The sequence below is a fragment of the Lampris incognitus genome, chromosome 3 (assembly GCF_029633865.1).
Source record: "Lampris incognitus isolate fLamInc1 chromosome 3, fLamInc1.hap2, whole genome shotgun sequence".
NCBI lineage: Eukaryota > Metazoa > Chordata > Actinopteri > Lampriformes > Lampridae > Lampris > Lampris incognitus.
Window position 1 is genome coordinate 8,605,945 of NC_079213.1, and position 23,073 is coordinate 8,629,017.

At 42.3% G+C, this 23,073-nt stretch overlaps 1 protein-coding gene across 1 annotated transcript; it reads left to right on the forward strand.

Annotated features, from left to right (window-relative positions):
* The first annotated feature begins 4,328 nt into the window (after window positions 1-4,328).
* LOC130110702 (protein NLRC3-like) lies at window positions 4,329-23,073 on the forward strand. The gene is made up of 13 exons (XM_056277880.1): window positions 4,329-4,573; window positions 5,064-5,111; window positions 11,089-11,136; window positions 11,321-11,410; window positions 11,548-11,650; window positions 13,462-13,578; window positions 13,931-14,009; window positions 14,132-14,336; window positions 14,912-16,715; window positions 17,156-17,329; window positions 19,809-19,982; window positions 20,157-20,203; window positions 22,173-23,073. The coding sequence occupies exons 4-13, from the start codon at window positions 11,398-11,400 to the stop codon at window positions 22,700-22,702; spliced, it is 3,246 nt and encodes a 1,081-aa protein (XP_056133855.1). The 5' UTR covers window positions 4,329-4,573; window positions 5,064-5,111; window positions 11,089-11,136; window positions 11,321-11,397; the 3' UTR covers window positions 22,703-23,073.

Sequence of the window (23,073 nt, forward strand, 5' to 3'; positions counted from 1 at the left end):
CACCCAACTGTTTAGCAGCAGATCCTTTTAAGGTAAGTTGCGAGGTGAGTCCTCCAAAGAGCGAACTTGTTCTTCCAGCGCGTCCCACAGATGCTCAGTCAGATGGAGATCTGTAGAATTTGGAGGCCAAGGCAACACCTTGAACTCTTCTTCATGTTCCTCAAACCATTCCTGAACAATTTTTGAAGTGTTGCAGGAGGCATTATTCTGCTGTAAGAGGCCACTGCCGCAGACAGTACAGATAAGACAACAGTACTCAGGGAGTACTGTTGTCTTGAAGGGGTGTATTTGGTTCTGCAACAGTGTTTAGGTAGGTGGTACGTGTCAAAGTAACAGCCACATGAATGCCTGGACCCAAGATTTCCCAGCAGAACATTGCCCAGAGCATCACACTGCCTCTACCGGCTTGCCTTCTTCCCATAGTGCATCCTGGTGCCATCTCTTCCCCAAGTAAATGACGCATACCCACACCCGGCTGTCCACATGATGTAAAAGAAAATGTGATTCATCAGACCAGGCCACCTTCTTCCATTGCTCTATGGTCCAGTTCTGACACTCACATGCCCATTGGAGGCACTTCCAGCGGTGGACAGTGGTCATCATGGGCACTCTGACTCTTCTTCAGTTATGCAGTCCCATATGCAGCAAGCTGTGATACGCTGTGTTCTGACACCTGTCTATCATAGCCAGCATTAACTTTTTCAGCAATTTGAGCTATAGTAGCTCTTCTGTGGGATCGGACCAGACGGGCTAGACTCCACTCCCCACGCACATCAGTGAGCCTTGGGCGCCCATGACCCTGTCGCCACTTCATACCTTGTCCTTCCTTGGACCAATTATGGTAGGTACTGACCACCGCATACCTGGAACACCCCAAAAGACTGCAGTTTTGGAGATGCTCTGACCCAGTCATCTAGCCATCACAATTTGGCCCTTGTCACCCAAATCCTTAAGTTTGCCCATTTTTTATGCTCAACTTCAAGAAGGATGTATTTTCTCTGCTAGCTCAAGAAGTTCAATGCCTCAGGAGCTGTTGCTTCAATTCTACACTGCAATAATCCAGTCTGAACTCTGCACATCCATCACTGTCTTGTTTGGATCGGCCACCAAAGAGGACAGGGACAGACTACAATGGACAGCTGAGTCTGCAGAGAAAATCATTGGTGCCAATCGTTGGCGCTTAGCACTGTCAAATAAATCCAACCATTTTGTAAATACTGTACTATACATTGTACGTATACTGGTACACTCTGTCATGTCCATCTACCTCAGGCATGTATGTAAGTAACCTGCTAACATCTATTTCAGCATCTATGATATATTCTCTGCACCATTGCACCGTATCACCTCTTATTTCACCTGTATAAGTCAATCCTTGTGTATATATCTGAAGATTGTTGTGCTGTAGTGTTGTTATTCGATGTTAAGTACACCGAGAGAGCCACGAAACCGGAGTCAAATTCCATGTATGTGCAAACCTACATGGCCAATAAACATGATTCTGATTCTGATTCTAAGGAACTGATGATTCACTTGCTGCCTAATATCTCCCATCCCTTGAAGGTGCCATTGTGACGAGACGGTGTTATCCACTTACCTGTCAAGTGACAGAAAGTTGAATCAGTTCATCTGGACACAACGTTTATTGACAAACATTTCTTCACTTATCTAAGTGACCTCTTCCGTCTCAACTGACTGCAGGTATCCTCACCCTTATAAACAATACAGTGGCATAATGACTGAAACAAAATGATGACAGATGTAATCTTAACCCCCCCCCCCCCCCCGGTTCATGGATGGTCGTTCCCTCTTCACATAGATGGCCTCTTTGACTCCCCGTTGAAACCAGTGTTCCTTCCCATCAAGGATGTGCACATCATCATCCTTGAAAGAGTGGCCAGTGGCCTGTAAACGGGTGTAGACTGTGGAGTCCTGGCCTGACGTGTTAGCTCTTCTGTGTTTGTGCCATCCTCTTGGTCAGCGTCTTTAGTGTCCCCAAGTCATGGCAATCCTCCTGGCACTTAACAGTGTGCACAATATTGCTCTGATTGTGCCGGGGGAACCGATCCTTGGGGTGCACCAACTTCTGGTGCAGCGTGTTTTGGGGGATACCTGCAGTCATCTGAGACTGAAGAGGTCACTTGGATGAGTGATAAAACGTTTCTCTCGTAATAAACGTCGTGTCCTGATGATCTGATTGAACTTGCGTTGATGTTCTTACCTGAATTATTGATTATGTATAAAGACATATTGAGGACATGGATTCCAGGAAAAAGGTCTCTGGTCATGTGACTTCCTGTGAGATAAATGTCTCACCTAGATGACTGAACTTGGATTGGGTCTTGGGGATCATTTTGTATTCATGTCATAGATTTGAAGGACAGAACTGATTCATTTTTTGTACCTGAATGACTTTTTTCCTCTGGTACATGTATTGACAGATTATCCATCCATCGTCCAAACCGCCCATCCTGCTGTCAGGTTCACGGGGGATGCTGGAGCCTATCCCAGCAGTCATAGGGCAGCAGGCAGGGAGACACCAGGCCAGTCCAGGGTGACACATTAATCATTAATTAATTCACAGATTCATCATTAATTAATACATATCTTAAGCCACTCTATTTACTCAGTGTCTGAGGAATTTGACCCTAAATTTATTCTGCGGTGTCTTGGATTTCACTAAAGCATTTTAACATTTTCAGAGTGTGTTGAAGACTTAGAATTAAAATGACAGACATTTGGTGAATCTGTCTTTTACCAAATAACAAAAATCATAAATGTGAAGTGAAGGTGAATCTGAGTCTCGGGTGTTTTTAGTAGAGACAATTCCTCTTGTCGACAGAAAAACACCCTCAGTTTCTTCTGCTGAGACAACGGGTAGCGGGTGGGCTTCCTCTGACTTGGAGCTGGGTGATCGGCCATGAAGACACTTTAGAAAAAGGTACGAGAGAAAGTGGCAGAGCCGGCACACCAGACTGAAATGAAATAAATGCTCAAAGTTTTATTTTGGCTGGGCTAGCGTGTTTCGGCCTTTACAGCCTTGGTCACAGCAGTACACTGCATAGCCAGGATAAATACAGTCAATGTGAAACCAGTTACGACCAATAACAAAAGTCCACTTTACTGTCTGGATGGGGGAGGTACGAAAGTGCAGAGCGCGAAATTTACAACATCATAAAGTACAAAGTCCACGATGACTGGAGATGCCAATATAGTATGGCTTTATGCATGCTCAGTAATCCGGGTAAGAAAATCACAGAAGAGCGCATCAGTTCGTGTGGACATAACATTTATGGATAGAGAGGAACGAGCGTTCCTCCCTATCAAGGATGTGCACGTCCTCATCCTTGAGAGATGTGCACATCCTTGATAGGCCTGTAGATGGTGTAGACTGTGGAGTCCTGGCCTGACACGTTCGCTCTCCTGTGTTGTGCCATTCTCTTGGCCAGCGTCTGTTTAGTTTTCCTGATGTACAAATGGCGCCATCCTCCTGGCACTTAGCAGTGTACCCTATATCGCTCTGTTTGTGCCGGGGGACCCGATCGTTGTGGTGCACCAACTTGTGGTGCAGCATGTTTTGGGGTTTTGAAAGCAACTGAGATGCGGTGTTTTGAAAATACTATAGTAAACGATCATAGTCGAAAATTGATCAATCCTGCACTATAATCACCTAAGATAAGCAGGTTATGGAGCAACATTTTGTATAAGGGGCCACAAATACAGCAAATATTGAGCTGAGAGCAGACGGCAAAACACGATAGAGGGGCCCATCAAAAATTCAGGTCACCTTTCTGTTCATTCGGTCACAGAGCCCCATTTTGCACAGGCATATCCAGATGCATGCAGATTTAGATCACCGTGATTCATAACGATATATATACTGTGTTGGCAGGCAGATTTAGAAGGAAGTTTTGAATGTGAAGTCGTCTTTAAGGCCTCGGGGCTGCACCGTATGTAGTTTCTCCTCGTTATAACAATGTGGGCTGGTTTCTGCCGGGGGGTTCACTTGTTCTACAGGAACGAAGCGTGAGGATGATGCAGAGCCACAGTTCGCTTCAGTGTTTTGCCATCACGCAATCAAGGTTTCCTGTGCGTATGACGGGTTCATGCTCAGATATCCTCGTTTTAAGCATCGTTTTGTCGGGCCAGCGTTCACTTTCCCACAGGGGCAGGTACACCACATTAGTGGAATTGCAATCGATGGACTGCGTAAACTTGAACTCAGGACCGGTGCGGGGGTGAGTTAAATGTTTGCGGTTGACAGTGTTGTTGCACTGGGCACATCTCCCACATTTGTAGTTCCCATGTAGTGAGAGAGAGAGCAGGTGGAGTGGTCAGGTTTCTGGAACGGGTGTGTTCGATGGAGAGCATCCGTCTGTGTGAGAATAGCGGGTTTGGCTCGGTGACGGTGCGGAGGACTGAGCGAAGTCTCAGGACTGTTTGTCTGATCGGATTTGATTAAAGTCACAGAGCAGAGGCCGGGCGCGCTGTCTTTACAACTCTTCTGTGATAGCAGGGCGGCTCTGGGTATAAGCTTACTCTTCTTCTTGGCCCAAATAACAACATTGGACCGGTAGGAACAAAACAGACCTGTTGGTTTTTATTTATTTAATGTGCCTTTTCCCATTGTCGGTTTTACCACATCTTTGACCATGCAAATGATTTCTTATTTCCTTGTTCTACCAAAACAATGGAGGATTATTAGAATATTACCCTGGTTATTTTCTTGTGTAGGTGTGTATTTCATATTGTCAGCACTGCTTGGCTGTCCGCCCTCCGCCCAATGACTGCTGGGATGGGCGCCAGCGTCCCCGCAACCGCGAGAACAGGATAAGCGGTTGGGATAATGGCTGGAGGGAATGGATGGATGCTTCATATCTCACATGACTAACTTTTAGCTAGAGACTCTTTCCTGGCATAGGGCCAGGATTGTGTTCAGGCACATTGTCACTGCACATTACACCCAACCCCAACCCCCCCCCCCCCATAGGTGGGGCAGAAGAGGTAACACAGTCTGGCAGAAAGTGAGCGGTGTGTCTGTGTCCTCTGTGTTTCTACCAAAGGTGAAGGCAGAACATCTCTTGACCTTCCTCTGGATGTTAACCCACCAGGTAAGGATTTGACCAGACCGCGTTATGGATCGACTACCAGATGCAGAAACCACTGTGAATCCCTTCCTACTTGTGAAGAACAGCTGCGATGAGGTGTTTTAAAATGTGAATTTGATTCTTTTACATTTCAGTGGTGGTTATGCTAAGCTAACACAGTGGTTATGCTAAACTAATGGCCGCTAATAGTTTAGTGATGCAGCTTCGAAGCCAATGAGATTAAAACCAGTGAGAATCCACGCCAGCCGATGTGGAAAGGATTGAGACAGCGATCCTCAGGCGTGAGGGGAGCAAATATTAACGTTAAAGTGTTGATGAAGGCAATTATTTTACACGTGTTTTTACATTGGACTGAAACGTGTTAGATGTTGAGTCCCTTAGTTGGGCTTTGGAAGTCTTTTTTTAATTTGTGTCTATATGAACGTGTTAAATGGTGATATCAGTGGTTCCTGACGATGTCGTGCGGGGAGAAATATAATGCAGAGGTGGAGGAATGATGAGCAGCGATAACTTTAAATATAGGAGTAATACAGATTCAGACCAGACTACAAGACAAACTAAGCTCTACTGACCAAGCAAGAGAGCAGAGACTTTAAATGTAGTTCAATAAATCAACACAACAAAGAAACAACAAGTCAAGTTCAAGGTGTCTTATTTGTCAAATGCACAACAACACAGCGTGGCGGGCATTGCTGGCAATGAGATGCTTACACATCAGTTCAACCTCAAAAAAGCTAAAGAATATGACAACAGATTAAGCTGAAACTAAAAAAAAAATCTAAAATATTACATTATAAAATTACAGTGCTGGGAAATTAAGACTAAAGCTAAAATAACTCAGACTAAAAGCGTGCTAAAATTCAAAGTATATAGAGGGCAGAGAAGAAAAACTTAAATCGAAACTGAAGTCACGCGTTAAATCTAAAGTGAGGATATGATACTTTATTGCCATTGTGTGCGCACAACGACATTTCGTTTGGTGACTCTCAGACCGGCAACACTACACAAGGTTAACGATTTAAAACGAGGTTAAAACAAGGACAAACTACAGTAGACATGGAAATGTAACAGCATGTACAGAGCTGTGTAGTGGTAGTACTACATATGGTAGTAACAGTAAGTACAGAGCTGTGTAGTGGTAGTACTACATATGGTAGTAACCGCATGTACAGAGCTGTGTAGTTGTAGTACATATGGTAGTAACAGTAGGTACAGAGGTATGTAGTTGTAGTACATATGGTAGTAACAGTAAGTACAGAGGTATGTAGTTGTAGTACATATGGTAGTAACAGTAAGTACAGAGGTATGTAGTTGTAGTACATATGGTAGTAACAGTAAGTACAGAGGTATGTAGTTGTAGTACATATGGTAGTAACAGTAAGTACAGAGCTATGTAGTTGTAGTACATATGGTAGTAACAGTAGGTACAGAGGTATGTAGTTGTAGTACATATGGTAGTAACAGTAAGTACAGAGGTATGTAGTTGTAGTACATATGGTAGTAACAGTAAGTACAGAGGTATGTAGTTGTAGTACATATGGTAGTAACAGTAAGTACAGAGGTATGTAGTTGTAGTACATATGGTAGTAACAGTAAGTACAGAGCTATGTAGTTGTAGTACATATGGTAGTAACAGTAAGTACAGAGGTATGTAGTTGTAGTACATATGGTAGTAACAGTAAGTACAGAGCTATGTAGTTGTAGTACATATGGTAGTAACAGTAAGTACAGAGGTATGTAGTTGTAGTACATATGGTAGTAACAGTAAGTACAGAGGTATGTAGTTGTAGTACATATGGTAGTAACAGTAAGTACCGAGCTATGTAGTTGTAGTACATATGGTAGTAACAGTAAGTACAGAGCTATGTAGTTGTAGTACATATGGTAGTAACAGTAAGTACAGAGCTATGTAGTTGTAGTACATATGGTAGTAACAGTAAGTACAGAGGTATGTAGTTGTACATATGGTAGTAAGAGTAAGTACAGAGGTATGTAGTTGTACTACATATGGTAGTAACCGCATGTACAGAGGTATGTAGTTGTAGTACATATGGTAGTAACAGTAAGTACAGAGGTATGTAGTTGTAGTACATATGGTAGTAACAGTAAGTACAGAGGTATGCAGTTGTAGTACATATGGTAGTAACAGTAAGTACAGAGGTATGTAGTTGTAGTACATATGGTAGTAACAGTAAGTACAGAGGTATGTAGTTGTAGTACATATGGTAGTAACAGTAAGTACAGAGCTATGTAGTTGTAGTGCATATGGTAGTAACAGTAAGTACAGAGGTATGTAGTTGTAGTACATATGGTAGTAACAGTAAGTACAGAGCTATGTAGTTGTAGTACATATGGTAGTAACAGTAAGTACAGAGGTATGTAGTTGTAGTGCATATGGTAGTAACAGTAAGTACAGAGCTATGTAGTTGTACATATGGTAGTAACAGTAAGTACAGAGCTATGTAGTTGTAGTACATATGGTAGTAACAGTAAGTACAGAGCTATGTAGTTGTAGTACATATGGTAGTAACAGTAAGTACAGAGGTATGTAGTTGTGGTACATTTGGTAGTAACAGTAAGTACAGAGCTATGTAGTTGTACTACATATGGTAGTAACAGTAAGTACAGAGGTATGTAGTTGTAGTACATATGGTAGTAACAGTAAGTACAGAGGTATGTAGTTGTAGTACACATGGTGGTAACAGTAAGTACAGAGCTATGTAGTTGTACATATGGTAGTAACAGTAAGTACAGAGCTATGTAGTTGTAGTACATATGGTAGTAACAGTAAGTACAGAGCTATGTAGTTGTAGTACATATGGTAGTAACAGTAAGTACAGAGGTATGCAGTTGTAGTACATATGGTAGTAACAGTAAGTACAGAGGTATGTAGTTGTAGTACATATGGTAGTAACAGTAAGTACAGAGCTATGTAGTTGTAGTACATATGGTAGTAACAGTAGGTACAGAGGTATGTAGTTGTAGTACATATGGTAGTAACAGTAAGTACAGAGGTATGTAGTTGTAGTACATATGGTAGTAACAGTAAGTACAGAGGTATGTAGTTGTAGTACATATGGTAGTAACAGTAAGTACAGAGGTATGTAGTTGTAGTACATATGGTAGTAACAGTAAGTACAGAGCTATGTAGTTGTAGTACATATGGTAGTAACAGTAAGTACAGAGGTATGTAGTTGTAGTACATATGGTAGTAACAGTAAGTACAGAGCTATGTAGTTGTAGTACATATGGTAGTAACAGTAAGTACAGAGGTATGTAGTTGTAGTACATATGGTAGTAACAGTAAGTACAGAGGTATGTAGTTGTAGTACATATGGTAGTAACAGTAAGTACCGAGCTATGTAGTTGTAGTACATATGGTAGTAACAGTAAGTACAGAGCTATGTAGTTGTAGTACATATGGTAGTAACAGTAAGTACAGAGCTATGTAGTTGTAGTACATATGGTAGTAACAGTAAGTACAGAGGTATGTAGTTGTACATATGGTAGTAAGAGTAAGTACAGAGGTATGTAGTTGTACTACATATGGTAGTAACCGCATGTACAGAGGTATGTAGTTGTAGTACATATGGTAGTAACAGTAAGTACAGAGGTATGTAGTTGTAGTACATATGGTAGTAACAGTAAGTACAGAGGTATGCAGTTGTAGTACATATGGTAGTAACAGTAAGTACAGAGGTATGTAGTTGTAGTACATATGGTAGTAACAGTAAGTACAGAGGTATGTAGTTGTAGTACATATGGTAGTAACAGTAAGTACAGAGCTATGTAGTTGTAGTGCATATGGTAGTAACAGTAAGTACAGAGGTATGTAGTTGTAGTACATATGGTAGTAACAGTAAGTACAGAGCTATGTAGTTGTAGTACATATGGTAGTAACAGTAAGTACAGAGGTATGTAGTTGTAGTGCATATGGTAGTAACAGTAAGTACAGAGCTATGTAGTTGTACATATGGTAGTAACAGTAAGTACAGAGCTATGTAGTTGTAGTACATATGGTAGTAACAGTAAGTACAGAGCTATGTAGTTGTAGTACATATGGTAGTAACAGTAAGTACAGAGGTATGTAGTTGTGGTACATTTGGTAGTAACAGTAAGTACAGAGCTATGTAGTTGTACTACATATGGTAGTAACAGTAAGTACAGAGGTATGTAGTTGTAGTACATATGGTAGTAACAGTAAGTACAGAGGTATGTAGTTGTAGTACACATGGTGGTAACAGTAAGTACAGAGCTATGTAGTTGTACATATGGTAGTAACAGTAAGTACAGAGCTATGTAGTTGTAGTACATATGGTAGTAACAGTAAGTACAGAGCTATGTAGTTGTAGTACATATGGTAGTAACAGTAAGTACAGAGGTATGCAGTTGTAGTACATATGGTAGTAACAGTAAGTACAGAGGTATGTAGTTGTAGTACATATGGTAGTAACAGTAAGTACAGAGGTATGCAGTTGTAGTACATATGGTAGTAACAGTAAGTACAGAGGTATGCAGTTGTAGTACATGTGGTAAATGTATCTGCATGGTACAGGAGTGATGTGCAAGAAAGTGAACAGTGCAGAACCCAGTGAAGTGTGCATTTTGAGGTGTGTGTGTGTGTGTGTGTGTGTGTGTGTGTGTGTGTGTGTGTGTGTGTGTGTGTGTGTGTGTGTGTGTGCGCATGATGGTTTAGGAGATATTCTTTTACAATGTGAAGACCAGGCTTCAGTTTTACTTTCTGCACCGGCTGCACCTGGAATGGGACACGTTGGTCTCTGTGCTGTGAAGGGTAATAACAGCTCCTCACATGCTGTCTTATCTGATGCCAGTCAAATAAGCATGACCATAAGAGGGTCAAGGTTCAGTGGAGGTAACCGGTTGTCTTAAGGCGTTTTTTTTTAAAATGTTTATTAGACAAGCAACAGCTCCAGCTGTCCTACTGGTGCAAAGTCCTGTCTGTTTCCTTATTGCAGCCCAACAACTCCACTGTATTTTCTGTGTTATACCACGGCACATTTGTTGGGATGACATATAAACACGTTTTGATCAGCAGTTTATTTGAATGTGATCTCAGCTTTGATTTCACGACTGATGTGAGGCCTTGTTGTAATCTATGAAGAATACAGGATGATGCACTGAGATGTCCACATCTTTATAATGAAACCAATATATGTCCAGTTAAATGAGAGGAACAACACTGGTGAGATCACCTCAAATTGTCCAAGTACCTCAAACCAGTGGAAAAGGTAGATAAACTGGTCCTAATTGGTACCATGTGGACTTTGGAGGTGATAAAATACGGATCAAACAACAGGTGGTTTAATAGTTAACTAATGGGTTAATCACTAACTAATTTTACACGGCGATGTCATATTAGGAATAAACGGCTTAATGAAAACACTTTAGCATTTTCAGAGTGTGTTGAAGAGTTTTTACATGAAATTCAAAAAACATTTATTTAGACGTGTTGACTGTGTTAATATATCAGACAAAACAATATACAAAACAACAGGGAAACATTTATCAAACCAAATCTGTAAATGCAGAAAAACTACACTTTACTAATTCTCCAGTACCCACTTCAATAATGGACTTTATTGATTATTATTATTATTATTATTATTATCATTATGTCATTTTAGACAGATTTTCATAACCATTGACATTCTACCTCAGCTACTGAAATGTAGATTGATAAAGTTTCCTCCAACTCGGTTTCATTTCTGAGTTTTGTGGCTTTTCTTCAGTCCACTGTCCAAGACGTGATTATTATCCTTTATCTAGTGGACACAGATAAACCAAACCACCTGATATGTGATTTGTCTTGACCTGACCACAGGTTAGACTGGTTTGATGTCATTCTGACATTTCTAGACTTGGATAACTGAAGTTAATGGGGATGTGATCAAATCTCCACAGATATCCAATACCGACCAAAGAGGATAAGCAGCACCTTTTCTCTGTGTTTCCTCTACAGATGAAGATATAAGCTCTGTTTGACTTGATCTGGACCCGATTTCACCAGGTAATACGTTGTGTTGTGTCGTCTCTTCTCACCCTGTTGGTGAGTTAAGCAGAAAGACTCAGAAGTGGTCTGACTGCTTGGATAAGTTTGACTGAAATACATTTGATCTATTGTTCATCTGCTGAATATAAAAAAAACACTACCGCCTTCCAACCCTGACATCCACTCCTTTTAACACAACCAGCTTTTAAGCAGTCCAGGTCTTGATGGGCCACAAGGCTTCAAATCCTTCTCTCTGGATGTTTCTGCTCAGTCTGTCAGATGGATACAGCAGGTGGTTCTAGAATTTTATACACTCAGTGTGTATGTGACATGTTACTAATATGAATTATGACGAGTCTAAAAATAACATCCTCTCATTGATATGATAATGTGTCCAACAAACAGCATGTTGTCTGTGTTTGTGTGAAGGTCTACACTCTACCATGGACGTGTCTGAGGAGAGAGAGGAGGGAGGTCCTACCTCTAAAACCACTCTGGCTGGGGAACATGACAGCCAGACCAAAGCCAAGAGGTGAGATGAGAATCTCTAACTGTCCGTGACCGTTCTGCATCTCAGAGCTCAGCAGTGATGTCATCATGGCATCATCGGCCAGAGTCAAAGGTCTGTTTGTGTTGTGTTGAAGCCGGGTCCATCAGGAGTCAAGTCAAGTCAAATTTATTTATAGAGCACATTTAAAAACAACCCACATTGACCAAAGTGCTACAAAGACCAGAGCAGGTAGCTACAATACAAATACAAGAAACACAACATAGACAACAAGGCACATAGTTTGTAGGCATGAATAAACAGGGAGAGACCAGACTCCCCAAAACCGAGACACCAATAATAAAGACATCCAGCCTTCTAAAAAGAAGTAAATTCAAGATAACGTTATTATATAATATTTCCATTATTGAAAAATGTAATACTGTCCTCTTAAGTACCAATAGAAGGTGGCCCTGGTGGCCCGGTGGTTAGCACTGTTGCCTCACAGCAAGAAGGTCCTGGGTTTGAACCCCGGGCCATCCCAGGTCCTTTCTGTGTGGAGTTTGCATGTTCTCCCCGTGTCTACATGGGTTTCCTCTGGGTGCTCCGGTTTCCTCCCACCATCAAGAAGACATGCATGTCAGGGTCTGTGTCCCTGAGCAAGGCAGTAGAAAGAAGCGACTGGGGACCAACTCCAGTTCTTCTTCCGATTATCTTGCTCAGGGGCACAGACAGTTGAAGTTCAAGTACTTTATTTGTCACATGCACAGAAATACAAGGTCAAACATGCAGTGAAATGAAAAGGGGCACGCCGTCTATCATTGCGTGAAGACATAGACCTAGATAAAAGACGAAAGATCAGTGCATATTACATCGATATTACAGGGACAGACTATATTACATCGTCGTCTTTATGGTAAGAACTGTGTAAGAACCTGATATCTGTGAGCGTTTTGCGATACTTCCTTTAACCTGTGACCTTAAAACGCCTTTCTGAAGTGATATAACGCCATGCATATCCACTGGAACTACACTAGGTGTTATGTACTACCCGGACTGTTATTATTGTTACACCACTACCGTGTATGGTTATTACGTCTGCCTACTGAGCCACGATTAAACCTGAGTTCTATAACCCAGTGTGGTCATTGATCCTCGACCAATACTACCCCAAGTATTACTTCACTTTCTACCGCCCAAACCATCACACATTGCACACTGTCATCTAGTGTTCAACTTGTGACAGTGTAACAACATAAACATTTTCCTATTTACATTCACATGGGAAGGGCTCCTGTAACAGCCACAAAATATAAAGATGGTAAATCAACATTTTTCCCAAGTCGACCAGTCAGGAGGTTGTCTGAGTGACTAGTTGATCTCAAGAACCCTGATTAGTTAGGCTCTACTTTTCCTGGACCTGCTAGCTTCAATAAAGACCTATGATCGTTAGTTAGGCCCACACACATCCACCAAAAAACGGATGCATGTGTAAAAGTTATCATTAACCTGTGTTATATTTGTACCATAATTTCATTTGCACCATAATGTGTCACTGCAAGTAACACGTCGCTTACTAACAACCACGATTCCCTCTCAAAAAAAGTAATTTGCCAAACTGTTACAGAACTAATCTACATATATTTAGCCGATCTATTTAATTATTTTAAGGAATTAAAAGAAATAGTCAGATCCATGGGAACATCATTATAAAAACAATCTACAGGGTAAAAAAAAACTTACATCGAAAGGTAAAAAAAAAAACTGACACAGTACTCGACTATTCTGACACATACCGAGTTAGTACGGTTTAAAAACGAGACTTGTTAAATTAAATAGTCTTCCTCTGTTTCTAGCGAGATCCACCAGGAGAGACCAGACTCCCCTGCACCCAGCTGTGTGTCCATGAAGAGTGACTCGTCTATATATCTCCCTTTTCATTTCAAAGGTGGACATGACTCCACCGAACAGAGGTCAGAACTAAACAGATGATATTAGCAGATGGTTTGGTTGTTATACTGAACAGACAGAGATAACAAGTCATGAGAAACAGAATTGGTCTGAACCTTCAGACAGTTGATTTAGTTTCTTCCCTCAAGACATCTCATCTAATAACTATTAGATGATGAGCTGAATCAGATCATCAATCACCATCTAATAATTATGAGATGGTGGTCTGATTATAATCAGGTTAGTATTTACAGTGGTGTTCACCTTGTGTTTCTACCAGGATCCATCAACACACGACACCTTTAACCGTGTGTGTGCGTGTGTGTGTGTGTGTATTGATATCTAGAGACCTAACATGGCATGATTTCTCCACAGAGACCAGCAGGAAAAGCCTGAGGTTACCAGTGGTCAGTCTGTCCAGGAGCAGCAAACAGACATGGATGCCATATTTATGGTGTGCAAATGTGCAACAACACCGTTCATATCATCTACAAGTGAAAGGAGAAACAACCATTCTGGTCTTTTGTTCCATGAGTTTAACAGGAAAGTTTAATGCCTATACTGATTCATTTGCAGCTGCTTGAGGAGAACATCATCACTTTTGTGAAGAAAGAGCTGAAGAGGTTCCAGAAGGTTCTGAGTCCAGATTACCCCGAGTGCTTAGAGCGACAGAGGGAGGAGGAGGAGCAGAGGAGCAGCGCCAGAGAGGCACTTCTGAAGATCACACTGCACTTCCTGAAGAGTATGAATCAGGAGGAGCTGGCTGACTCTCTGGAGAGCAGTAAGAGGCTCTTTATTCTAAAGCCTCAACACCGTGTAAAGGGTCAATGGAGGCAAAATGGGAGATGTAATTATTTCCAAACTCTGCTGACAATGTACATTTATCAAAGGAGGTCAGAGAGTTTCCATTTGGATGGTAAATGGAAAGAGATTAATCAATAATCTGGTTGAAGTATTGATTGCTTAATGTGGGTGGAAAGTGCTGATGACAGTGGTTCACATCAGAACAATAATACCAGAGAGAACCTCTTAAAGCCATTATCATTGTCCCCATATGCCAGTAAAGAGCTCCTAATTGGCTACATGGTTAATACAAGAGGTGGAACCACAGCCATCAAAATATTATTGCATTAGAAATGAATGCTCATTAATGAACATGTTGTTTGTGGAAATGTACTTGGATAAATCCTCCCTTTATATGAATTATATACATTTCTCGATTATTTATCGACTTGCTTGTCCATCCACAATTCATCAGCTGAATAGATAAAGAAACTATGGTGTTTGAAACATTTCTATTTCTTACACTTAGAGTAAGATCCACTCCTTGATTTCCTGGTTTATTTGTTTATTCAGAAAGTCTTGCTCCAGTGTGCCGGGGTAAACTCAAATCGGTTCTGAAGGAGAAGTTTCGGTGTTTGTTTGAGGGCGTCGCTAAACCAGGGGAGTCAACACCTCTGAATCAGATCTACACAGAGCTCTACATCACAGAGGGAGGGAGTGGAGAGGTCAATCCTGAACATGAGGTCAGACAGATTGAAACAGCATCCAGGAAACCAGCGAGACCAGAAACACTAATCAAATGTGAAGACATCTTTAAACCCTTACGCGGACAAAATAAACCAATCAGAACATTGATGACAAAAGGAGTGGCTGGCATCGGCAAAACAGTCTTAACACAGAAGTTCACCCTGGACTGGGCTGAAGACAAAACCAACCACAATATACACTTCACATTTCCTTTCACGTTCAGAGAGCTGAATGTGCTGAAAGACAAAAGGTTCAGCTTGGTGGGACTTCTTCATCACTTCTTTATTGAAACCAAAGAAGCAGGAATCTGCAGCTTTGACGAGTTCCGAGTTGTGTTCATCTTTGACGGTCTGGATGAGTGTCGACTTCCTCTGGACTTCCAGAACAATGAGAACTGGACTGATGTCACAGAGTCCACCTCACTGGACGTGCTGCTGACAAACCTCATCAAGGGGAAACTGCTTCCCTCTGCTCGCCTCTGGATAACCACACGGCCTGCAGCAGCTAATCAGATCCCCCCTGAGTGGGTTGACGTGACGACAGAGGTGAGAGGGTTCACTGAGCAACAGAAGGAGGAGTACTTCAGGAAACAATTCAGAGATGAGGAGAAGGCCAGAAGAATCATCTCACACATAAAGACCTCACGAAGCCTCCACATCATGTGTCACATCCCAGTCTTCTGTTGGATCACTGCTACAGTTCTGGATCATGTGTTGAAAACAGATGAGAGAGGAGAGATTCCCAAGACCCTGACTGAGATGTACACCCACTTCCTGGTGGTTCAGGCCATCCAGGGGAATGTGAAGTATCATGGAAAATCTAGCACAGAATCACCCTGGACTGAAGAGAGCAGGAAGATGATTGTGTCTCTGGGAAAACTGGCCTTTGAGCAACTGGAGAAAGGCAACCTGATCTTCTATGAAGCAGACCTGACAGAGTGTGGCATTGATATCAGAGCAGCCTCGCTGTACTCAGGAGTGTTCACACAGATCTTTAAAGAGGAGCGTGGGCTGTACCGGGACAAAGTCTTCTGCTTTGTCCATCTTAGCATTCAGGAGTTTCTGGCTGCTCTTTATGTCTTTTTCTCATTCGTCAACACTGGAGTCAATCTGCTGTCAGAAACACAGTCAACCTCCTGCAGGTCTACACCAGTTAAAAAAAAACCTACAAAACCACGCTTCTACAAGACAGCTGTGGACAAGGCCTTACAGAGTCCAAACGGGCACCTGGACTTGTTCCTGCGCTTCCTCCTTGGCCTCTCACTGGAGACCAATCAGAATCTCCTTAGAGGCCTGTTAAGAAATACAGGAAGTATATTACAGACCCATCAGAAAACAGTCCTGTACATCCAGTCGAAGATCAGGGAGGATCTTTCTCCAGAGAGAAGCATCAATCTCTTTCACTGTCTGAATGAACTGAATGACCATTTTCTAGAGGAAGAGATCCAACAGTACCTGACACCAGAAAGACTCTCCACAGACCAACTCTCTCCTGCTCAGTGGTCAGCTCTGGTCTTCATCTTACTGTCTTCAGAAAAGGAGCTGGATGTGTTTGACCTGAAGAAATACTCTGCTTCAGAGGAGGGTCTTCTGCGGCTGCTGCCAGTGGTCAAAGCCTCCAATAAAGCTCTGTAAGTGTGTGGATTAGTCCTTTTAAAGCAGTGTTTCCCAACCCAGTCCTCAAGGGCCCCCTATCCCGCAGATTTTCATTGTAACCCTGCATAGGTAGCCCTGCTTGTACTTACTCAACCAATCATCTCATAGCACTTAATTATGCAAGGTGTGGAACATCTGACATAGTTGATTGCTGATTGGTTGAATAACAACAAACAGGTACCTATTCAGGGATGCAGAGAAAATCTGCAGGATAGGGGGGGTCCTTGAGGACTGGGTTGGGAAACACTGTTTTAAAGGATTAACTCTTATCAAATGTTATTTTTCCCATTGATGAGAAAATATGTTTAATTACATTGGTTATTCAAACTACTATTATAATGAAAACGTGAAATCAAAAGTATTAAAGTCTTTAAAATTATGATAGAAGGATATATTTGTCTGTGTCTCCATTCAGGTTGAGTTCCTGTAATCTGTCAGAGAGAAGCTGTCAAGTGTTGTCCTCAGTTCTCAGCTCCAACTCCTCTAGTGTGAGAGAGCTGGACCTGAGTAACAATGATCTGCAGGATTCAGGAGTGAAGCTGCTCTCTGCTGGACTGGGGAGTCCACAATGTAGACTGGAAACTATCAGGTCAGTATTCCTAAACCTCTTCAACACAGGAGGACCACTTCCATCCTCAATTACATCCACTTTAATGGCAGTCAACACATCCTAACCTGGGTGGCATTTCTCGGCTTGGGGTAATTACAAACTAGTTGTAGTAACAAGCTTTGTTTCTACTTTCTAGTCCCCGTCAACCGCTTTCCATGAGTACATACAAAAGCAAAGAGGTCATGTCAGTCCATTACAAATCATTACAGGGTTGTTGTTTTTTTCTGGAGAAAAAAGTGACATTGTCTAATAGGCATACCCCATACTTACGGTGGCCAGGCTTTGAACAATATGCACGATGCGACACCCAAAACAACAAGGTCTTAGATAAATGCTATGGTAACAGTAAGAGTGCATGTTCTGCGACATCAAAGCCCCCCTTTCCAACTCAGACTCCATTACGATATACCTAATTCCCTCGTATAAATCGGTTTTCAAGTCAAGCAAACCTGAATGTAAGACTGTTAATGTGTGGGCAGATGAATCAATTGAGACACTAAGGGGGTATTTTATGTGTACAGATTGGTCCATATTCCATGCACTAGAGCTTGATGAGGCTACTGGTACTATATATGGAACAGAGCTTTCAAACTTCAGACACTAAAAAAGTTTGGGACATAACGAAATCAGTAACTAATATCAACCCTCCAGAGAAACAAATAATCTCCTTGGGTGAACAACAAAAATCAAACGAGCTGAATGACTTTTACTTGGCCTTTTATTCACAAACCTTCTCTCCTGAGTGTTCCAATGTGCTGCCGTCTGTGCCAAGACACTGATGCCACTTGCTGGCTGGAAGTGGACCCACCTAGTGTTCAGCGTCTTTTCAGTAGGGTGTGCACTCATAAGTCCACAGGCCCAGATGGACTGGCAGCTTTTTTGCTCAAAAGCTCTGCAGAGGAATTGACATCAGCATGGTGTTCCTTATTCCAACAGTCCTTAGACACTCACACTGTCCCAGCTTTGTTAGAGTCAATCATAACACCTAAAAAGCCTTGTGCCACAATGAATAATGATTTTCATCCTGCAGCCTTGAATTCAATTGCCATGAAATGTTTTGAGAAATTTGTAGCGTCCCTGCTCAAGAAGGGAGTCGAGCCAATGTTAGATACATGTCAATTTGCCTGTAAGCATGAGCGCAGCACTGAAGACACCATCCTCAGAATTTCATACTTTATCTCTAAGCACTTCGAGAACACAAAAGCCTACGCTCGAACTTGATATGTTGATTTTAGTTCAGCGTTTAATATTGTGCAACCCTACCTATATTGTGCAACCCTAGAGAAGTTGAAGGACATGAGTGTTAACACTACCCTGAATAGATGGTTTTATTCGTTTTTTAACTAGTAGGACACAGCAAGTGAAGTTCAATGGGACACTCAGAGACCAGACACAGCAGTATAGGCATCCCACAGGGTTGTATGGTATCAACTATGCTCTACACTGTACACTAAAGACTGCAGGAACGTACACCCCAATAATTAGAAAATTCGCTGATGATACTGTGATTTTGAGCCTTCCCCACAAGGACATGGACCCTTCTAAGTGTACCACAATGTTTCATATGCAAATTGCCATGACCATTAAGTAGAGTTTCAGTGGCCATGTGTACTATTCACAGAGGATTCGGGAATAGTTGCAATCACAGCATTGTAAGATGGTGACAGATGTACTCTTAGCCTCCCGCTCGGTTTAGGGATGGTGGTTCCCTCTTCACATAGATGGCCTCTTTGTCTCCCCGTTCAAACCAGCGTTCCTCCCTATCAAGGATGTGAACATCCTCATCCTCGAAAGAGTGGCCGCTGGCCTGTAGATGGGTGTAGACTGGAGTCCAAGCCTGACGTGCTAGCTCTTCTGTGTTGTGCCATCCTCTTGGCCAGCATCTGTTTGGTTTCCCCGATGTACAAGTCACGGCAATCTTCCCAGCACATAACAGCATACACGATATTGCTCCGTTTGTGCCGGGGAGCCGATCCTCGGGGTGGACCAATTTCTGGCGCAGCATGTTTTGGGGTTTGAAAGCAACCGAGACGCGAAGTTTGGAAAATACGCATCTCGATGGTGTTGTTTCCTTGTGATAACTGATCCATCGGCTGTTCTTCTTTTCCACTTCATTAATTCTTGCTCCTCTGCTGAGAAACAAGTCGCCCGAGACCTCTCAGTTTTACACGTGATCGGCTGTTTGTCATGAACGTCATGTTCTTACATGCATGCACATGGGGATTAATCATAGTCTGATCATGTAACCCGAGTCGCCAGAGAAAGTTGATGACCAACGTCATGATACCATTTAACTGAGCTCGGCTTTGTTTGGTTTAGTGAAGCTGAAACTCATTCAAGAAGCCTGATTATGTTGAACATGTTTCATGAGACAGGGCCCAGGACTCTTTTTAAACACTCCTGTAGATATCAGCAGCTAAAACTAATCAAGTGTGTGTCTGTGTGTGTTTGTTTTCAGATTGTCAGGCTGTCTGGTCACAGAGAAAGGTTGTTCTTCTCTGCTCTCAGCTCTGAGCTCCAACCCCTCACATCTGAGAGAGCTGGACCTGAGCTACAACCAGCCAGGAGACTTAGAAGGGAAGCTGCTCTCTGCTGGACTGGAGGATCCACACTGGAGACTGGACACTCTCAGGTATGGACAGGCTGGATGACACTCACTCATCATGTCTTCTAGAAGGATTTTCTCCTCCTACTCTGATGCTGGATCAGACTGGTTCTTCTGTAACAGTGGATAGGACTGATATTGGATGGAGGTTTATTAAACGGAGAATGTGATGGTGTGACTGTGTTTCTGCTCCACCCCCAGGCTGGACCATGCTGGAGAGCGCTGGTTGAAACCAGGTCTGAGGAAGTGTAAGTGTGTTTGGTTTATTCATGAAAACAAAGCAGATCACATTCAACTGTTTAGATAGAGAGTGCGTCCACACAGCAGTGTGTGACCTCCACTCATTCACATCCTACTGGGGATGAAGATGGTAGTTGATGTGATGTGCCTTCATCAAACTGGTGAAAAATTAATAGTCATTAGGTCTCATTTATCAAGGAACTTGAAAACTAATCTTTGCATAATTCATTCATACGGACATTTACACATGGAAAGTGGGATTTATCAACGTTTTCAGAAATCCAACGTGTGTAAATGCCGCAGTTCTACTTTTATGCAGAAACTTTCGCTTTTATTCATTAAAATGATCATTAATTAAATAGTCTTATTTGAACAGACTTTGTCCTCCAATATGGAAATATCAAGAAAGATGAACAAATAATGCAGATAATATTTAAGTGAGATGAGATGTTTAGAATGATTAATAGACAACTGGAAAAGCTTCTATGGTTGCTCCCATGTGTAATATTCTAGTCTTGAAAAAGATGATTTAAAGAGACAAAATACTGCAAAGTCCAAGCATAAGTAAATTGGCTGACCTCATGTTATAGAGGATTTGACAATCTTTTCAGGGACAGTAAGGTTTACAAGATGGTTGTGAGACCAGCTATGTTACATGGTTTGGAGACAGTGGCACTGACGAAAAGAGAGGAGGTGGAGCTGGAGGTGGCAGAGTTGAAGATGCTAAAATTTTCATTGGAAGGGATGGAAGAAGGACAGGATTAGGAACGAGTATATTAGAGGGACCGCTCAGGTTGGACGGTTTGGAAACAAAGCAAGAGAAGCAAGACAGATGGTTTGGACATGTGTGGAGGAGAGATGCTGGGTATACTGGGAGAAGGATGCTGAATATGGAGCTGCCAGGGAAGAGGAAAAGAGGAAGGCCAAAGAGCAGGTTTATGGATGTGGTGAGGGAGGACATGCAGGTGGCTGGCATGACACAGAAGAAGATGCAGAGGTGAGGAAGAAATGGAAACGGAAGATCCGCTGTGATGGAGTAGCCAACAGTATTGGTAGTAGTAGTAGTGGTAGATCTTTTCAGGGACAGGACAGCTTTTTTATTTTTCCCTGAGAATGACGAGTGACTTCTGAGTTGATTCTGATTCGCCAGAGCCCTGCTGTTAAAAGTACATTAAGAAAGCTATTAAGGCCATTTTAAGGCTACTATTAAAGATGTTACTAAGATTACCATTGAGACTATAATAAGACTAGTACTAAGACGGTCATAAGACTATATTAATACAGTCCATTATCTCAGAGATGGGCTGAGCAAGTCAAATCAGGAAATCTGGTTCTATTCCACCACAAGTGCTGTGTGGATTTTGGCAACCGTCACATTTCCAAAGGGCGATCAATGAGCGACCCTCCACGAGTCACATTCCGGCTGCTGTGCTAGATTCTGTTGTCCAATCACCTCCACAGTACGCCCATAATACATTTCCCTACAGGGCACAAAGCCAACTGGGCATCAAGCTGGCCCCTTTAAATCTGACCGGTTTTCCTAATGGAGTCACTGACATAGATTCCCCTTGTGCACATTAAAGCGCCGCCTGCCGACACCTTGGTCTCTGAGAAACTCTTGTGTTCTGTCTGTGGACGCCGTCTCTCACAGGAGACTCGTCTTTGTGTTTGTTCTGCTGTGTCTTATCGGGCGTTTCTGAGGAAGGGCAGTTATTTGAATTCATGATAAATAAAGTCAGTTTGTGAATGATTGGTATTCATCAAAATACGCACAAGAGTACGACGGAAACGTCATACATCTGAATATTTGATAAGTACAGCGACAGTATAATTCATAAAATCATATGAGGAAACTTCCCCATCTATGAACATATTGATAAATGAGGTCCAATCTGTGAGTAGATCAACAGAAACGAAACAGAACAGGAACATTAGGTGAACAGCCGCTGTTGTGTCGTGTCTTGTTGTCGCCATCAGATTCCTGTGAACTCACTCTGGACCCAGACACAGCAAACAGAAACCTCCTCCTGTCTGAGGACAACAGAAAGGTGACGAGGGTGATAGAGGAGCAGTCGTATCCAGATCATCCAGACAGATTTGACTGCCGGAAACAGGTTCTATGTCGACAGAGTCTGCCTGACCGCTGTTACATGGAGGTAAGCTGGAACGGAGTGGTTGATATAGGAGTGACTTACAGAGGACTACAAAGGAGAGGAAGAGGTGACGACTGTCTTCTTGGATGGAATGAAAACTCCTGGAGTCTGTACTGTTGTGGGGATGGATACACTGCCTGGCATAATAAGATTAGAAAAGACATATGTATCTCCTCCTCTGACAGAATAGGGGTGTATCTGGACTTGTGTGCTGGAACTCTGTCCTTCTACAGAGTCTCCTCTGACAAACTGACACACCTCCACACCTTCACCTCCACATTCACTGAACCTCTCTATGTTGGGTTTGGGTTTGGGAGGTTTGGGTCATGTGCCTCCTCAGTACGTCTGTGTTAGATAGAGGAGGTAGAGACGCCTCCTGTGTCCTGGAGGAACACTCACACTCCTGCCCAAAGACAACTGCTGACATGATGGATCACTCTGTACAGGATCTCTCTCTCTCACACACACACACACACACAAGTATATCTTTAATAATTTGGTAGAACCATTGACAGAAATTTCTATCAGTTCATCTGGACTCGACATTTATTGAGAGAGAAATGCTTCATCACTCCTCTAAGTGACCTCTTTAGTCTCAACTGACTGCAGGTGTCCCTCCCCCTTATAAACAATACAGTAGTATAATGATCGAAACCAACAATCATTTTCATATGCAAATTGCTGTGACCATTAATTAGAGTTTCAATGGCCATGTGTACTATTCA